Consider the following 19098-nt stretch of genomic DNA (forward strand, 5'->3'; position numbering starts at 1 on the left):
AGCGTCTGCATCTCCCCAAACCAGTCTTGGGATCTTGCCTGGGCTCCGGGCTGGCGTATTTGCGACTTCTCTCCTGGCCCCTGGCCCAGGTGGCCGCCTCCCTTCCAAACCTTCCAAAAGAGCCAAAGCAAGAGCCAGCAAGGGATGGAGGGGGCGGGGCCGGCTGGAAGCCCCGCCCACGAGACGCCCCGCCCCTCACTCCTCCTCCATCCGGTCCGCACCTCAGCGGGTAGGGCATCCTACAGGGCCGGCAGGGATGGAGGGGGCGGGGCCGGATGAAAGCCCCGCCCCTCGACGCCCCGCCCCCTTCACTCCTCCTCCATCCGGTCCGCACCTCAGCGGGCAGGGCTTCGTATAGGGCCGGCAGGGATGGAGGGGGCGGGGCCGGATGAAAGCCCCGCCCACGAGACGCCCCGCCCCCTCTCTCCTCCTCCATCCGGTCCCGCACCTCAGCGGGCAGGGCTTCGTACAGGGCCGGCAGGGATGGAGGGGGCGGGGCCGGCTGGAAGCCCCGCCCACGAGACGCCCCGCCCCCTCACTCCTCCTCCATCCGGTCCGCACCTCAGTGGGCAGGGCATCCTACAGGGCCGGCAGGGATGGAGGGGGCGGGGCCGGCTGGAAGCCCCGCCCCCACGACGCCCCGCCCCCTCACTCCTCCTCCATCCGGTCCGCACCTCAGCGGGCAGGGCATCCTACAGGGCCGGCAGGGATGGAGGGGGCGGGGCCGGCTGGAAGCCCCGCCCACCCCACGCCCCGCCCCCTCACTCCTCCTCCATCCGGTCCCGCACCTCGGCGGGCAGAGCATCGTACAGGGCGTCCTCCACCAGGAGCCCGGCTCTCTTGAGCCCCCCGCAGCTGCCGAGTTCCTCGGGCAGCCCTTCCAGGCGGTTGCCCTTGAGCTCCAGGCGGCTGAGAGCCCGGAGGGCCCCGACCTGGGGCGAGAGCTGGCTCAGATGGTTGTAACCCAGCAGCAGAGTCCGCAGCTTGCGACAGCTGAAGAGCTCCTCGGGCAGCGTCTCCAGGGCGTTGTAGGAGAGCGCCAGGTGCTGCAGGTTCTGGAGCAGGCCCAGCTCGGGGGGCAGCGCCCGCAGCCCGTTGTGCGCCACGTCCAGCAGGCGGAGGCCCGAGCACATGCCCAGCTGGCTGGGAAGCGTCTCCAGCTTGTTGTGGCTCAGGTACAGCTGCTCCAGGCCCCGCAGCTTGCGCACGTGCTCGGGGACGTAGGCGATCTGGTTGTGCCACAGCCGGAGCGTCACGAGCTTGCGACAGTGCTGGAAGCTGAGGATCTCCTCGATGGAGCGCAGGTGGTTGTCCTGGAGGTCCAGCTCCTGCAGCGCGCCCAGGCTGAAGACGGCGTGGGGGATGCGCTCCAGGCCACAGGCCACCAGCTCCAGCTCGCGCAGCGCCGCCAGCTTCTTGAGGCTGTTGAGGGCCACCAGGCGCGCCCCGTCGTTGTGCAGGCTGAGCCGCTGCAGGTGGCCGGCCACATCGGTCACGCTGGCCGGCACCTTGCCCGCGTTGCTCCGGAGAGACAGCACCTTGAGCTGTTTCAGCTCCCGCAGGCTCTCCAAGTTGGCGGCGCGCGCCAGTTCCGGGGGGAAGAGCCCCTCCAGGTGCAACTCCTCCAGCCCCCGCAGACCGAACACCCAGAGGGGCACCTCCCGGAGTTCCTCGCACTTGACCCGGATGACCTTGAGGCGGTCCCGCAGGAAGATCTGCGAGGAGAAGGGCAGCCGGGCGGGCGAGTGCAGCAAACTGAGTTCCTGGAGCTGGACCAGTTGGGAGAGGCCAGGGGGGAAGGTGATGTCGCCCACGGCTTCCAGCCGCAGCGCCTCCACCTCGCTGCCCAGCTCGAACACAGTGTCCGGCAGGCCCGGCAGCATGCACAGTGCCAGCTCCTGCCGGCCCCGCGCGTTGCGCTGCAGTTTCTGTCGCAGCTTCTCGGGCGTCCACTCGTGGTTGAGGTTGAGCTGTTTGAGGCGGCTCTCACTGACCTCGGAGAGGAAGACGGCAAAGCGCTTGGAGTAGAGCGAGTCGTACTGGTCGATGAGGTGGAGCATGAAGGCGAAGTCGTTCTTGACGTCGGGGATGTCGCCCATGCCCGTCTCCTCGCGCACCGAGCGGAAGGAGTACTCCTTGAGAGGTCGGTGGAAGAGCCAATAGAGGGTGTAGAGGCACGTGAGCCCGTAGACGCACACGAAGGAGATGTAGCAGAAGGCCAGCTTGGAGAAGAGGTGGGCCTTGGTGTGGTTGCAGCAGAAGCTGGCGTAGCCCGTCACCTCGGACGTCTCCACCCGGCACGACACCAGGAAGCTGATCTTCTCCACGTAGACCACGTTGTAGACCAGGATGGCCAAGAACTTGCAAACCTGGGGGAGGCAGGACGGCGGTAAGGCGCTGGCCTTGCTCACAGCTGAGCCTGGTTTCTGTCGTGGGGCCCACACCAAACGGGGCTCAGGGCTGACTCCGGGCTCTTTGCTCAGGGATCGTTCCTAGTGGGTCTCCGAGGACCCTGTGTGATCTTGGGGGATTGAATCTGTTGCATGCAGAGAAGACAACCTACCCACTAGACTCTCTCTCTCTCTCTGGTCCCTGATCCTGGTTTGATCCCTGGCACTGGATAGGGACCCCGGACCACTGTCAGGAGTGATCCCTGAGCTCTGAGCCAGGAGTAGGCCTGGAGCACCTCGGGTGTGACCCCAACCCCTCAACTCCCCATGTGCACCCCAAATAACTTGCAAACTGGGCCAGGGCCATGGTACAACAGATAAGGTGCTTGCCTTGCACGTGGCCAACATAGGTTTGATCTCCGGAACCCCATAGCGTCCCCAAAGCACTGTCCGGAGTTATCCATGAGCTCAGAACCAGGAAGAAGCCCCGAGTACCACAGATGTGGCCCCCAAAATCAAAAGAAAGAGTGGCCGGAGCCATAGCACAGAGGGGAGGGCGCTTGCCTTGCACATGGCTGACCCAGATTTGATTCCTGGCATCCCATATGGCCCCCTGAGCTCGCCAGGAGTAATTCCTCAGCACAGAGTCAGGAGTAAGCCCTGAGCATCACCAAGTGGGGCTGGAGCTATAGCACAGCGGGGAGGGCGTTTGCCTTGCACGCAGCTGACCCTGGTTCGATTCCCAGCATCCCATATAGTCCCCAGAGTACCGCCAGGAATAACTCCTGAGTGCAGAGCCAGTAGGAACCCCTGTGCATTGCTGGGTGTGACACAAAAAGCAAAAAAAAAAAAAAAAGTACTAACCTTAAGCACTGTCTGCCGGATGTACATAGTATACAGGATGTCCCCTTCTTCTACATGGACACGGAACTTCTTGACCTTCTCAAACAGGGCCTTGGCCTGTTCACCCTCCTTCTTGTCCAGCAGGGTGACCACCGGCGGCTCAGTCACCACCTTCTCGGGCTCGGCCAGCACTTTCTCCTTCTCACCCTCAGCCGCCTTCCCTGGCCCGGTCACAGTGACCACCGCTGCCGCTGCTGCCGCCCGGCCGACCACAGGGCCTTTGTTATTCTCCCCAGAGACCTCAGACAGGGCCCGTGTGGTCCAGGGCGAGTCAAAACACTTGCCCAGGATGGAGATGAAGTGCTCGATCTTGGAGCTGGTACCCGGGAACTTGAACCAGAAACTGGTGCACACCATGAAGATAAGCGTGTGGATGACCACCAGGTAGGGGAAGTACTTGGCGTACCAGTGCAGAGCCGTCTCGTAGCACAGCTGGTTGATGAAACTATACTGTTGCAGGTCCAGGTTGTTTTTGAGGCCGCTGACCTCCCGCAGGCCGTCCCCCTGCTCTGTGACCCCCCTCGGGAGCAGCTGCTGGCACGGGGCTTCCGACTGATTCTCCCGAGACTCGTGACTAGGCAGACAGATGATCTTGTCCTGGGTCACCTGAAGGGGTGTGGGGTGAGGGGAGAGGATCAAAGAGAGCGAACGAGAGAGCTGGCGCTGGCCCTCCCTGTGTGGCCAACCTGGGTTCGAGCCCCAGCATCCCACAGGGTCCCCTGAGCCCCGCCAGGAGTGATCCCTGCGTGCAGAGCCACGAGGAAGCCCAGAGCACCGCTGGGGGTGGCCCCGAGACAAACCCCAAAATGAGGGTGGGGCTGGAGAGATAGCACAGCGGGTAGGGCGTTTGCCTTGCACGCGGCCGACCCGGGTTCGATTCCCAGCATCCCAGATCGTCCCCTGAGCACCGCCAGGAGTAACTCCTGAGTGCAGAACCAGGAGGAACCCCTGTGCATCGCCAGGTGTGACCCAAAAAGAAAAAACAAAACAAACAAAAAACCAAAAATGAGGGTGAAAGAGCTTTGCTGGCCCTGAGAGTTGTTGTAGGGATGGACAGAGGCAGGAGAGAAGCGGGTGAAAGGCGGAAGGGACCTTTCTTTCCGAAAGCTGGTTGGAATTTCAGACTCTTAGTCTGATAGTACTTTGTGACAGCTTAGGTTTGGATGCTGCCAGGTTTTTTCTAGATACTGGGAGGAGAAAACCCAGTACTAGGACCAGAGGCAGACAGAATACAATAAAGTTAAGCAAATGCTTTGCAAGTAAGTGGGAGGCACCCTGCAGAATTCCAAACACTGTATTTTCCCTACCCTCAGCACCCTGGGTGTGGGCCCCACACAAAAGCAATCAAAACCCCCGGTATCACAAAAGAAAGGGCAGGGACCAAAGAGATAGCACAGTGGGTGGGGGTTAGGCTTGCCTTGCACGCCTACTGGCTGACTCTTGCTTCCATAATCCCTGGGACCCCATAGGCTTTTCCTAAGCCCTGCCTGTGGCTGATCCGAGTTGGAGTCCCCAGCATCCTATAGGGTCTCCCGAACAACTTCAGGAGTCCTTTCTGAGTGCAGAGCCTGGAGGAAGCCCTAAACATTAGTGGGTGTGACCCAAAACCAAAAAAGAAAAGAAAGGGCTGCCCATCCCAGAGGTGCCACTGGAGGTGCTGGCAGGAATGGGAAAGTGTCAGAATGGGTCTGGGTGGGAGTGTCCTGCAGTCATTTCTGGACTCCCGGCCCACCCTGACCAGGCTCTGCCCTGATGACCCAGCCTCCCCAAGCCCCGCTCCCGATCAAGCCCTGCCCCATCAGACCCTGCCTAGGTTGGGCACCGCCCCACAAAACCCAGCCCCGCCCACAACACCCCTCGACCAGAACCCGCCTCCCCAAGCCCCGCCCATCAAACCCTGCCTGGATTGGGCATTGCCCCACCAGGCCCCGCCCTGAACAGGCTCCGCCTCCCCAAAGCCCCGCCCCATCACACCCTGCCTGGATTGGGCATCCCCCACCAAGCCCCGCCTCACCAGACCCCGCGCTTCGAACAGGCCCGCCTCCCCAAGCCCCGCCCATCAAACCCTACCTGGATTGGGCATTGCCCCACCAAGCCCCGCCCCCGAACAGGCTCCGCCTCCCCAAAGCCCCGCCCCATCAAACCCTGCCTGGATTGGGCATTGCCCCACCAAGCCCCGCCCCCGAACAGGCTCCGCCTCCCCAAAGCCCCGCCCCATCAAACCCTGCCTGGATTGAGCATTTCCCCACCAAGCCCCGCCCCAAACAGGCCTCGCCTCCTCAAGCCCCAATCAGACCCTGCCTGGAATGGGCATTGCCCCACCAAGCCCTGCCCCTAACAGGCTCCGCCTCCCCAAAGCCCCGCCCCATCATACCCCGCCTGGCTTGTGCATCACCCCATCAAGCCCCGCACCACCAGACCCCCGCTTCGAACAGGCCCGCCTCCTCAAGCCCCGCCCATCAGACCCTGCCTGGATTGGGCATTGAGCCACCAAGCCCCGCCCCAAACAGGCCCCGCCTCCCAAGCCCCGCCCATCAAACCCTGCCTGGTTTGGGCATTGCCCCACCAAGCCCCGCTCCACCAAACCCCGCCTCCCCAAGCCCCGCCCCATCATACCCCGCCTGGATTGGGCATCCCCATCAAGCCCCGCCCCACCAGACCCCGCCCCCGAAGCCCCGCCCCACCAGACCCAGCCCCGACAGGCACCGCCTCCCTAAAGCCCCGCCCCATCATACCCCGCCTGGCTTGTGCATCACCCCATCAAGTCCCGCACCACCAGACACCCCCCCTTCAAACAGGCCCGCCTCCCCAAGCCCTGCCCATCAAACCCTGCCTGGATTGGGCATTGCCCCACCAAGCCCCGCCCTTAACAGGCTCCGCCTCCCCAAAGCCCCGCCCCCATCAAACCCTGCCTGGATTGGGCATTGCCCCACCAAGCCCCGCCCTGAACAGGCTCCGCCTCCCCAAAGCCCCGCCCCATCAAACCCTGCCTGGATTGGACATTGCCCCACCAAGCCCCGCCCCAAACAGGCCCCGCCTCCCAAGCCCCGCCCATCAAACCTGCCTGGATTGGGCATTGCCCACCAAGCCCCGCCCCGAACAGGCCCCACCTCCCAAGCCCCGCCCATCAAACCCTGCCTGGATTGGGCATTGCCCCACCAAGCCCCGCCCTGAACAGGCCCCACCTCCCAAGCCCCGCCCATCAAACCTGCCTGGATTGGGCATTGTCCCACCAAGCCCCGCCCCACCAGACCCCGCCCCGACAGGCACCGCCTCCCTAAAGCCCCGCCTGGATTGGGCAGCGCCTCCCCAAGCCCCGCCCCTTACCTGCAGGGTGCAGCCGAAGACCCCAATCATGAGCATGGCCACAGTGAGGTATTCTGCCAGCACATCCCACCAGGGTTTCAGCACCTTGAAGGCAGGTTGCTGCTCCGTGAACTGCTTAAACTCGGCCACGGGAATCATCCTGCGAATGGGGAAGAGGAGAGGGAGAAGGAAGGCGTGGGGTGGTGGGTCTGGAAAGGACCCCCGGGCTGCGTGGGTCCCCGTGGCCTCTGAGCCCCGCTGTCCCCCGCCGCCCCCGCGCCCCCAGCCTCACCTCCTTCCTTCCCCGAGCCGAGTGCTCAGCCCTTGGCCACCCCTGGCCTGCGGTTCTCTTCAGCACCCAGGAGTGGCCGAGCTCAGGGCCCGGGCTGTGGCCTCCTGCCGGAATCCTGCCATGTCCAGCCCACCCGTGGCGCCGAGCCCGGACGGGCCCGGCCCCTCTGCCCAGATCCAGACACCCCTGGGTCGGGCCCTTCAGCTCCAGGATTCAGGCCGAAGCTCGGGACTTCCGGGGCGTGGGCCACCCCCTCCTGCCCCCTACAGGGACACACTGGGCACCACCTCCAACCGGAAAAGCCGGCTGGGGCCTGGTTCTGGTTACGGGGCCCCAAGGGCAGGGATTGGCAAAGCTGGTCATTCCTTTGGGGGGGGTTGTTGGGGTGAGCCCCAGAGGGGGGCAGCCCGGAACACTGAACACCTGGGTTTGTGGAGGGGCCCAGTCCCCGGCTCCCGGGTGGATGCCAGCGCCCCCCTCCACACCAGGAGGGGCGGGCAGGGTGGTGGTGCCAGGATGGCTGGAGGCAGAGGTTCCGGATGTGGGCATGACTCTGGGAGCCAGCCAGCGTGACACCTACGACTGACAGGGCCAGGCCTGGCAGCCGGACTCCCGGGCAACTGGCCCACTCCGTCTGTCCCTGGCTTTCATTTTGCACCAAGGTATCATTAGTCCCCGAGCCAGACAGACAGCCATGCCCCACGCGTGTCACATGGGGGCAGAGGTGGAACTGGGCTGGGGCCTCCCCCCGCTCCCCCTCTCCCCGGGGTTGCTGGAGCAAAGGGAGGGCACACTTTTTTGTTTGTTTGTTTGTCTGTTTTTCTGTTTTGGGCCACAACTGGCGATGCTCAGGACTTACTCCTGGCTCTGCACTCGGGGATCACTCCTGGCGGGGCTTCGGGGGCCCTAATGACATACCGGGGATCGAACCCAGGTTGGCCACATGCGAGGCAAATGCTGTACTATATCTCTGGCCCCCCCCATTTTTTTTCTTTTTGCTTTTTGGGTCACACCCGGCGATGCACAGGGGTTACTCCTGGCTCTGCACTCAGGAATCACCCCTGGCGGTGCTCAGGGGACCATATGGGATGCTGGGAATCGAACCCAGGTCGGCAGCGTGCAAGGCAAACGCCCTACCCGCTGTGCTATTGCTCCAGCCCCTCTCTGGCCTCTTTTAAATATTAAAAAAAAAAACATCTGGGGCGGGGAGGGACACAAATCCTATAGGACTCCGACACCAACTACCCTATCCTGGAGCCAGGATCCCCCAACCAATGCCCTGTTTGCCCCCCACAGGGATCTTGAAGATTCAGGGCACAGGCTGGGCAGGAAAAGGGGCCCCCTGCAGTGGAGTGGCAGGGAGATAGCTTGATGGCTGGGGCATGGACCACGTGCAGGAGGCTGGGTTCCATCCCGAGCACTGAGCTGTGAATAGCCCCTGAGCACCACCAGGCATAGCAAACAATATTTTTTTTATAAAACACACACACTCACACAGGGGGCTGGAGCAATAGCACAGCGGGTAGGGCATCTGCCTTGCATGCGGCCGACCCTGGTTCGATTCCCAGCATCCCATATAGTCCCCTGAGCACCGCCAGGGATAATTCCTGAGTGCAGAGCCAGGAGGAACCCCTGTGCATTGCCAGGTGTGACCCAAAAAGCAAAAAAAAAAAAAAACACACATACACATATATGTGTGTGTGTGTGTGTGTATATATATATATATATATATATGTATATTTCAGCCAAAGAAATTGTACAGCGGGTAGGCCACTTGCCTTAACACAAAGGTCCCTCAAGCACAGTCTAAGAGCCAGAACTAAGCCTGAGCATAATTGGGGGTGGTCTCCACACACACGTGTGTGTATGTGTGTGTGTGTGTGCACATTATACACATACACACATACACACAAAGCCAGCAGAGGCCTGGTTTTATACGCACACACACACACACACACACATAGGTGGAGAAAGATTATGAAGGTGAAGAGCGTGGCTTGCACACAGCTGACCCCGGTTCGATCCCCAGAACCACATACAGTCCCTTGAGCCTGCCTGGGTGACCCCTGAGCACCACTGTGTGCCGTCCAAACCCTCCTCCCCTCAGATACAGAGAGAGGCGAGGGTTCAAGAGATAACTCAATGGGCTGGACACGTTTTGGGGTTTCCTTGTTTGTTCGTTTTTTTGGGGGAGAATCCAGGCAGCTCAGGGAGTTCACCTAGTTGGGGCTCAAGGGACTATATGGGTTGCCGGGGATTGAACCAGGTTAGCTGTGTGCAGGGTAAGCGCCCTCCTCATAGTCCCATTGCTTCGGCCCCAGAGCACATGCTTTGTTCATGGGAGCCCCAAGTTCCATTTCAGGCACTGCATCTGGTCCACCAGCACCCCCAGGAGTGATCCGCCTCTCCAAGCACCAAGCCTGAGTAAGATCTGAGTAGCACTGGATGTGGCCCCCGAGGTAACAGCATCTAGATGGATCTCTCACTTCACATCCGTCTCCTGGGAAGGGCCCTGTCCCCCAACCCCGAGCCACACCTCAGTCCATCTCTCGCCCAACTCCAGCCTTGAACCAGGGGGGCGGGGCTGCGGTGGGCGGGGATTCAGGGCAAGGCCTCGCCCACTTGGGAAGGACAGGATCCAAGGACAGGATGGTGCCCAACCCACCCCTTAATCCCATCCCACCTCAATACCAGGGATGGGCCCGCCAGGGGCGGTCACAAGCCTGCCCACGCCCAGACTCCTGGGCCCCCTGACTCAGGCCCTGAGTCACCCAGAACCAGGGAGACATACGGGGGTAACTGGGGAGGGCAGAGGGTCCCTCCCACTACCGCTGACACCTTATCCCCAGGGGAACGCCCACTGACTGACGTCACTCGTGGACAGTGTCATTCACCAGGGTGTCCAATCGCCGTGGCCTAGGACCGGCCCGGGCAGAGGGCTCAGAGCACTGATGTAGGGCTTTGCTGATGGGGACCCCAGCTCCATGCCAGGCTCTGCTCCATCCGGACCCCTCTAGGAGAGACCCACCAGCACCGGGAGTGGCCACCACCTCTCTGTCCCCACCGACATCAGCACTGGGAAGGGCCCCTGAGCCCTGCTGGGTGTCCCAAGAAAAATACCCATGGGGTGTCCCAAGAAAAATGCCCATGATAACTCAAGAGCACCCCAGTGGCTAGTTTTTTCTTTTGGGTGTTGGTTTCAGGGCCACACCTGGTGTTGCTCAGGGGTGTCTCCTGGCTCTGCACCCAGGAATCACTCGTGGCAGACTCAGTGGATCCTACGGGATGCCGGGGACCGTAGGAGGGTCACCCCATTGCCAGGCAAACACCCTGCCCATTGTATTGTCACCCCACCCCGCTAGCTGTATCTTGTCCACAGCAAAAGAAAACCGTGGAGGGTCAGAAAAATAGGGCAGAGAGTAAGGAGTTTGCCTTGCACATGGCAGACCAGGGTTCGATTCCTGGTACCCCAGAGGATTGCCTGAGCCCCAGAAGGAGCGATTCCTGCACGCAGACCCAGGAGTAAACCCTGAGCACCACGGGATGTAACACCCCCACCCTCCCCCCAAATAAAAGAAACTGTAAAGGATGCATGGTGGGGGACTGGGGTGGGGGTGGGGACAGCCTGAACTCATGGGACTCCAGAACCCGCCAACCACCAATTGTTCCCCTTGCCTTGGTCCTGACCCTGCCAGCCTGACCATCAGTGAGTGCCCCCTCTACAAGAGGAAGGATATACAGATGCCTGAGGATGGATGGCTGCACTCTGGGGCCACACACTCACGGCACCCAGGTCACATCTGTCAGCTCTGCCACTCGTCACCCCAGATCTGAAGGCAGACGCGACACGGCCGGGTCCCTGTGAAGGGCGGCGTGGTTCCCAGGGAGCAAGGTGGATGCGAACACACAGTCAGAGGCAGACGGGTGGGGGGGGGGGGAAGAGCCGCGGGGGGGGGGGGTATCATTATCTGTCTCCATGACTCAAACCCCGTCATCCGGAACTGGCCATTAAAGTTCCAGCAGACACAGGCTGCCCCCCCACAAACACAGTGTGTCTGAACAGGGCCGTGGGAGGGTTCAGGGAAAAGAGTTCTCAGAGGAGGTACCCCCCCCCCGAAAAAAAAAATCAGGCTGAGCAAATATTTCCAGTGTCCCAAATTGAGTCCTACTGGATGAGGAGACCGGGGTGGGGGAACCTCCTTTTTCAGGGGGAATGGACGAAGGATTCCTAACTCCAAGTATTACACATATTATTGGGGGCTCAACTGACTTTTACATCTAAATGCTGACACACCCATTTTATTATATATATATATATATCCCATTCTATCCCATAATTTTTTTTTATTTTTGGGTCACACCCAGCAATGCTCAGGGGTTCCTCCTGGCTCTGCACTCAGGAATTACTCCTGGCGGTGCTCAGGGGACCATGTGGGACGCCGGGGCTTGAACCTGGGTCGGCCGTGTGGAAGGCAAACGCCCTACCCGCTGTGTTATCGCTCTGGCCCCCTATTCCATAAATTTGATCCTTTAAAAAACTGGGGGGTCCAACCCAGCAATGCCCAGGGCTTACTCCTGACAGGGCTCAGGGGAGCCTATGGGATGCCGGGGATCGAACCTGGTTCAGCCACGTGCCAGCAAGCATCCTTCCCGCTGTCCTATCACTGTGGACCCTGTATGTTGTTTTGATTTGGGGGGTGCTATGCCCTGTGGACTCACATGGTCCCAGAGATGAAACCAGGGTCCCCACTTGCTCAGTCTAAGTTCCTGCTCTTTGAGGGCTCCTTGTCCCTGCACACACAAACACACACACACACACACCTGCGCTCTCCGCCCCTCCCCCGCCCCAGCCCCTGCAGTAACCTGTATCTTGAGGTCTTCGTAGCAAAGTGGGATTTTTGTTTCATACAAGGGAGCACTGGGGTGCGAGAGAGGGGTCCAGGGACCCCCCCAAATAAGGGGCACTCTGAGGACCCGAGAGACCCTGATGTGGGGAAGGCTCTTATTTGCCTTGCGTGTGGCCCACCTGAGGTTCGATCCCAGGCTCGGCAGAGGGTACCCCAAGCCTGAGTACTACCAGACTGACCCCCCCCCCAAAGAAACACACAACCAAGAAAGCCCGACTCCCAATCTGGCCACCCCTGAGCTTTAGTGAGGGACGGAACCTAGGGTCTCTGGCACACTCAGCAAATCTCTCACACATGCCCATCCACCCAGTACTTTTCCAAGCTGTCCTGCCCAGACTTATTTTTTTTTGGGGGGGGAGAGGGTGCGGAACTGGGGGCCTCTTGAGGTACAGGAACCCCTGGGGGGGTAGGTTAGGGGGGAGGCAGTGCTCCTGGTGACCACGCCAAGGACATGGACACATGGACGGACAACCTGAGGAAGTTCGTCTCCAGCCGGGGAGGAGGTGGGAAGGAGTGAGCGCCCCCTCCCACGCCCCCTTACCTCCTGGGGGATCCCCAACTTTTTTAGACCGGCACGCCAGGGTCCCGGGCCAAGACGGGGCCGGGCCAGCCCTGCAATTGCCCGACAGGCGCCTTGGGCCAAGTCTGGCTGCCACCGCCCCCACCCCGGACTCCTGCCCCGCCCACCAGGGCCCCCCAGAACCCGAGCGCTGCGCCCCCCGCCAGATCCCCGCCCCGGCCCGCCCCGCCCCTGCCCCCCAGCCCAGCGGGGCCACTCACGCGCTGCTCCCGACGGGACACTGGGCCCAAGTCCTGGGTCCCTGGGAGCCGGCGGCCGGGGACTCCCGCAGAGCTGGGGCGGCCGTGGGTGAGTCAGGGCGGGCGGGCCGGACCGGACCCGGGAGCCGCCCCGCCGCGCCCGCCCCGCCCGCGCCCGCCCAGCGCCGCCCCCTCGGCGCGCCCGGGGACGCCCCCCGCGCCCCGCGCCCGGGCTCCGGCCCCGATCGGCGTGGACGGGGCGAGCTCCGCTGGTGCGGCTGGGTCCGAGGTGGACCGGGGGCGCCGGGGAGGCTGAGAGTTTAGCTCCTGGGTGGGGAAAAGGGGGATCAAGGGGGGCCAGCACCCCCTCCCCTCGGGGAACGTGCTCCCAAGAGGTGGTCACCTGGCGCGCGTGTGTGCGCGCGCGCGCGCGCGCGTGTGTGTGTGACACCTGCGTTCTGGGGAAGGGGTGACCCCGCTGCCTCCTTTGGCCACTACCCAGCAGGTGTCTGCCCACTGCTCTCACCTACCAACCTCAAGGCTGGCCCTTATTTGGGCAGGGTGGGCTTTGCACCGTGGAAGGATGCTCAGGGCTGACTCCTGCGGAGTCCGTCCTGGTGGGTGGGTGTCAGGGGACCCTGCGAAGTGGCCAGTGGCCGGGATCCAGCCAGGGTCAGCTGAGTGTGAGACACTTGCCTTCCGGGCTGTCTAATCTCGGTTTCCTTTGGGTTTTGAGTTTTGCAAACCACACCCAGTTGTGCTCAGGGCTGACTCCCGGCTCTGTGCTTGGGGATCAGTCCTGGTGGGGTTCAGGGGAACCTTCTGCGGTGTTGGGGGGTCGAACCCAGGTGGGGTCAGCTTCCGGCCACGCAAATGCTTTAACCACTGTACAACCCCTCTGGCCCTTGGGGCTCAGGCTTGGAGTCTAGCTCCTCTGGAAAAAAAAAATGGACTAGAACCCCTCCAGGCCCCACCCCGCCTCAGTCTCCTGAGTCTGGGACAGGCACCAGGGGGACAGGTCAGGGCTAGGACAGAGGAGCTAATCTCCTAATCCATCCCTCCGGGCTTGAAGCAGGTGTTGTTTGATTTGGGACCACACCTGCTGATAATACAGTGGAGAGGGCTCTAGCCTAGCATGTGGCCGAGCCAGGCTCAATTCCCGGCACCTGATAGGGTCCCCAGAGCCCACCAGGTATAATTCCTGAGCGCAGAGCCAGGAGTCAGCCCTGAGCCCCTCTGGGTGTGGTCCAAAAATCTTAAAAAAAAAAATTCCTTTGGGTCCTTGATTGCAAGCATGTGCCCTTTAAGTTTGCTCGGGCCCCAGTGTCTGAACCTTGATCTTCTGGGTGGACAATTCCTAGGGGCCACAGGGAAGGGGCCAGGGCTAAGGTGGTTTCTCTTTTTTGTTTTTTTTTTCCTTTTTGGGTCACACCCGGCAATGCACAGGGGTTCCACCTGGCTCTGCACTCAGGAATTACTCCTGGCAGTGCTCAGGGGACCCTATGGGATGCTGGGAATCGAACCCGGGTCGGCTGCGTGCAAGGCAAAAGTCCTCCCCGCTGTGCTATCTCTCCAGCCCCTAAGGTGGTTTCTCTTACAAGACCCCCTGGACCAGCCACCAATAGCAGCCACTTACCGCCGAACCCCAAGTCTGAAGACAAGTAAAAACACTTTGTACCAGGGGCTGGAAGATAGCACAGTGGGTAGGGCATTTGCCTTGCACGCGGCCGACCCGGGTTCGATTCCCAGCATCCCAGATGGTCCCCTGAGCACCACCAGGAGTGACTCCTGAGTGCAGAGCCAGGAGTAACCCCTGTGCATCGCCAGGTGTGACCCAAAAAGCAAAAATAAATAAATAAATAAAACCAAAAAACAAAAAACACTTTGTACCGAAAGAGGTTGAAGCTTGGCAGAGATCAGGCAGTCCCTGAGATTATGCGGGAGGAGGAACTCCTGCATGCAAAGCCCGAGTTTGAGCCACTTCAGCTGACTCTGCAGGCCCTGAAGTCCCAATCTTTCTCGATAAGGGAATCTCCCTGTTCTCCGAGCCTCTGTCCCCCGGAGGCAGGCCAGCCCAGGGAAAGGCAACAGGCCAGGAGATGGTATCGGTTTACAAGAATTGATGGGCCCAGAGGGCCCAAAGGACAAGGACCATCCCAGAGGGAACTCATTCTGGAACTTTCTCCATTTCTGGTTTCTCCTCTCTTTGTCCTCTCTACCTCTCCCAGCCGAGCTGTTTCCAGGTTTTTCATTTGGTTTGCTTTGGGCGCCACGCCTGGCAGTGCTCAGGGCTGCCTCCTGGCTCTGGGCTCAGGGATCTCCCCTGGCGGTACCAGGAATCGAACCAGATCTGACACGTGCAAGGCAAACGCCCTACCTGCTGTGCTATCTCTTTGGTCTGTTTCCCAGTTTCTAGTTTGCTTGGGGGCCACTCAGCTGTGCTCCTGGGTTACTCCTGGCTGGGCTTGGGGCACCCGATGTTGTGTTGGGGATCAAACCCGGGTACTCTTGCCACAACCCCTTCCTTCTGACTTTCCCTGCATATGTGCAGGCACTGAGTGCTCAGGGGAGTTCTTAAAGCACCATGCCCTGGGGCTGGAGCGATAGCATAGTGGGTAGGGCGTTTGCCTTGCACGCGGCTGACCAGGGTTTGATTCCCAGCATCCCATCTGGTTCTCTGAGCACTGAGTGCTGAGTGCATGAGCCAGGAGTAACCCCTGTGCATTGCCGGATGTGACCCCAAAAAGAAAAAAAAAAAGCACCATCCCAAGGAGACTTGGGGTGGAATGGCTTTTCTTGGTGACACAGTGATATATTTTGTAGACCTCTCCGGAAATGTCACCTTCTGTCCATTGGTGGTGGTGACCATGAAGTCACTTCCAACATCTCAGAACCAGTGAGCTGGAGACTGGGTATTTGCCCAGCAGGCAAATGGGCCTGGGTTCTATCTCGGGGACCACATGGGGTCCCAGCAAGCCCCTGGGCACAGAGCCAGGAGTGAACCCTGAGCTCAGGCCTATGTGACCCCAAAACAAAAGAAAAAAACAAGAAGGAACGTTGGAACTCTAAATGGTCACAATATTATAACCATGTTTCCTAAATGATAATAATAATAAAAATGAAGATAGAGGTGACCTCTTTTCTGTCTTGCTATTCCGGTCTTGCATTCTTTCTTTGTTCTTGGGCCATATTTGTTGGTGCTCAAGGCTGACTCCTGGCTCTGAGTTCAGGGAATCCGATGGGATGTGGGAATCAAACCCTGGTCTGCCGCATGCAAGGTGAACGCCCTCCTTGCTGTGCTAAAAGGTTTGGCCCCGGGGCTGGAGGGATACCACAGCAGGTAGGGCGTTTGCCTTGCACTCAGCCAACCCGGGTTCGATTCCCAGCAACCCATATGGTCCCCTGAGCACTGCCAGGAGTAATTCCTGAGTGCATGAGCCAGAAGTAACTCCTGTGTAAAGCCAGGTGTGACCCCCCCCCAAAAAATTAAAAATAATAAAAGGTTTGGCCCCAGACCTCTCTTCATTCCCACCAATAGTGTTGGAGGGTTAGTTTTTTTTCACATGAATAACACCCAGCCTTTGGGGGATGAGGGTGGCCACACTTGGGGGTGCTCTAGGATTATTCCTGGCAGTGTTAAGGGTACCCGGCACTGGTAGGGACTGAACCAGGCTTGACTGCAAGCACTTTAATCCTCTTTGGCCCATCCTTTTAATTATTTATTTTTAATTATTTTATTTATTTATATTTTTGCGTTTTGGGTCACAACCGGCAATGCACAGGGTTTACTCCTGCACTCAGAAATTACTCCTGGTTGGGGCTGGAGCGATAGCACAGCGGGTAGGGCGTTTGCCTTGCACGCGGCCGACCCGGGTTCGATTCCCAGCATCCCATATGGTCCCCTGAGCACCGCCAGGAGTAATTCCTGAGTGCAGAGCCAGGTGGAACCCCTGTGCATCGTCAGGTGTGACCCCAAAAGCAATAAATAAATAAATAAATAAATAAATCTTGGCGGTGCTCAGGGGACCATATAGGATGCTGGGAATTGAACCCGGGTCAGCCGCGTGCAAGGCAAATGCCCTACCCACTGTGCTATCGCTCCAGCCCCCTTATTTTGTTTTACTTTACTCGTATTTTTTTTGCTTTTTGGGTCACACCTAGCGATGCACAGGGGTTACTCCTGGCTCTGCACTCAGGAATTACTCCTGGCGGTGCTCAGGGGACGATGTGGGATGCTGGGAATCAAACCCGGGTCGGCTGCGTGCAAGGCAAACGCCTTCCCCGCTGTGCTATCTCTCCAGCCCCAAGCCCCTTTATTTTAAAAATTATTTTAGTTTTCGGTTTGGGGGCCATACCTGGCGGTGCTCAGGGCTTATTCCTGGCTGTGTGCTCAGGGAATCACTTGGGGGCTTGGGGGATCCCATGGAGTGCCGGGGATTGAACCCAGGTAGGCTGTGTGCAAGGCAAGTGCCCTCCCAGCTGTATTATCGCTCTGCAACTCCCTAGCAACCCCCGTTCTTTCCTCACCACATTCTCTTTTTATTGAGTCACCATGAGATACACTTACAAAGCCTGTTCTTTTATTTTTTTATTTTTTTTGCTTTTTGGGTCACACCCAGCAATGCACAGGGGTCACTCCTGGCTCTGCACTCAGGAATCACCCCTGGCGGTGCTCAGGGGACCATATGGGATGCTGGGAATAGAACCCGGGTCGGCCGGGTGCAAGGCAAACGCCCTTACCGCTGTGCTATTGCTCCAGCCCCATGTTCTTTTATTTTTGAATTCTTTTCATCTGAGGGTCATTCCCAAGATGCTCAGGGCTTACTCCCGGCTCTGTACTCAGGGATCACTCCTGGTGGGATTCAAAATTTTGGAGACCAAACCAGGGCCAGCACGTGCAAGACAAGAGCTGGAGAGAGAGGACAGCAGATAATTTTGAATATAATTGTACGTTTATGTTATTTTAAAATAATTGTGGTAATGAGTAAACATAGTGTTTCAAACGCACCATTTCTAAACACTTCCCAGGGGCCTGAAACACATTCACGGGTTGTGCCACCCACACCCTCACCCTCCCACCCTCCTGTTCTAGAACTTTCTCTCTGACTAGGGAAATGACTCAAAGGGCTGGAACATATGCTTTGCAAGAGGGAGATGTGGGATGGATCCCATAAACAGAACTCTCTCATCTATTCCAACTGCAACCCTATCCTACTCACCCTTCTTCCCTCCTCCCCGGGCGGTGCTCAGGGCACCATATGGGAATGGCAGGGATGGAACCCGGGTCAGCCACATGCAAGGCAACACCCTCCCAGCTGTACTATCACTCGGGCCCCTAGACATACTTTTATTTAAAGTGTTTTTTTTGTTTTTGTTTTTGTTTTTGTTTTTTTGCTTTTTGGGTCACACCTGGCTATGCACAGGGGTTCCTCCTGGCTCTGCACTCAGGAGTTACTCCTGGCTGTGCTCAGGGGACCCTATGGGGTGCTGGGAATCGAACCCGGGTCGGCCGCATGCAAGGCAAACGCCCTACCCGCTGTGCCATCTCTCCAGCCCCTATTTAAAGTGTTTTTATTCTATTTGTGTCACAACCGGGGATGCTCAGGATGACTCCTGGTCCTGCACTCAGGAATCGCTCCTGGCGGTGCTTGGGGGAACCATATGAAATGCCGAGGATCGAACCCGGGTCGGCTGCATGCAAGGCAAACGCCCTCCCCGCTGTACTATTGCGCCCGCCCCTAGACCTAAGTTTTAAATTCGCATAGATCCCAGACATTTGGTCTCCCCCAAGCCTGGCTTGGCCATGCCTCCTTCCTGTGTGCCCTAAAGATCTCTTTCCCTTTCTCTGTTCCCCTAAACCTGGACTGCGATTCTGGAATTCAAAGCAGTCACACCCTCCCCGCTCCATCCCCGCCCCTCCTCAATTACGTTAGGGACTTTCCTACTTTCCTGGGGTCCGGGGAAAGCCTTAAGAGAAGAAAGATAGCATAGTGGGTAGGCGTTTGCCTTGCACGCGGCCGACCCGGGTTCGATTCCCAGCATCCCATATGGTCCCCTGAGCACCGCCAGGAGTAATTCCTGAGTGCATGAGCCAGGAGTAACCCCTGTATATCGCCGGGTGAGACCCAAAAAGCCAAAAAAATGAAAATTAAAAAAATAAATAAATTCTTGGGGCTGGAGAGATAGCACAACGGGTAGGGCATTTGCCTTGCACGCGGCCGACCCGGGTTCGATTCCCAACATCCCATATGGTCCCCTGAGCACCGCCAGGAGTAACTCCTGAGTGCAGAGCCAGGAGGAACCCCTGTGCATCGCCAGGTGTGATCCAAAAAGCAAAAAAAAAAAAGAGAGAGAAGAGAGAGAAGAGAGACCGAGGCTCCTGGGACTTGGGGGTGGCGTGGGGGGTGGGGTAGGGGACAGGCCTCCGCCGTCGCTAAGGAGCGGACCGGGAATCTGGACGCCGAGCGGTGGGATTGGTCGATCGGCCGTTGTCCCGCCTCCCGGTTGCCGGGCTGCAGCCTATCCGCGTGCAGGCCGGCCT

At 59.3% G+C, this 19098-nt stretch overlaps 1 protein-coding gene across 1 annotated transcript; it reads right to left on the reverse strand.

Moving 5' to 3' along the window:
* Window positions 1-761: 761 nt before the first annotated feature.
* LRRC8E (leucine rich repeat containing 8 VRAC subunit E) lies at window positions 762-6758 on the reverse strand. The gene is made up of 3 exons (XM_056113170.1): window positions 6621-6758; window positions 3255-3899; window positions 762-2369 (listed from the first exon to the last, which is right to left on the reverse strand). The coding sequence occupies exons 1-3, from the start codon at window positions 6756-6758 to the stop codon at window positions 762-764; spliced, it is 2391 nt and encodes a 796-aa protein (XP_055969145.1).
* Between the last annotated feature and the right edge of the window lie 12340 nt (window positions 6759-19098).

Source organism: Sorex fumeus, unplaced genomic scaffold (genome assembly GCF_029834395.1).
Source record: "Sorex fumeus unplaced genomic scaffold, SorFum_2.1 ptg000019l, whole genome shotgun sequence".
Taxonomy (NCBI): Eukaryota; Metazoa; Chordata; class Mammalia; order Eulipotyphla; family Soricidae; genus Sorex; species Sorex fumeus.

Coding starts and splice junctions, on each gene's coding strand:
- LRRC8E (XM_056113170.1), bottom strand. CDS start 6,758: ATGATTCCCGTGGCCGAGTTTAAGCAGTTCACGGAGCAGCAACCTGCC. Junction 3,900..6,620: donor TCTTCGGCTGCACCCTGCAG/GTAAGGGGCGGG, acceptor ACACCCCTTCAG/GTGACCCAGGACAAGATCAT. Junction 2,370..3,254: donor TCCGGCAGACAGTGCTTAAG/GTTAGTACTTTT, acceptor TGCCTCCCCCAG/GTTTGCAAGTTCTTGGCCAT.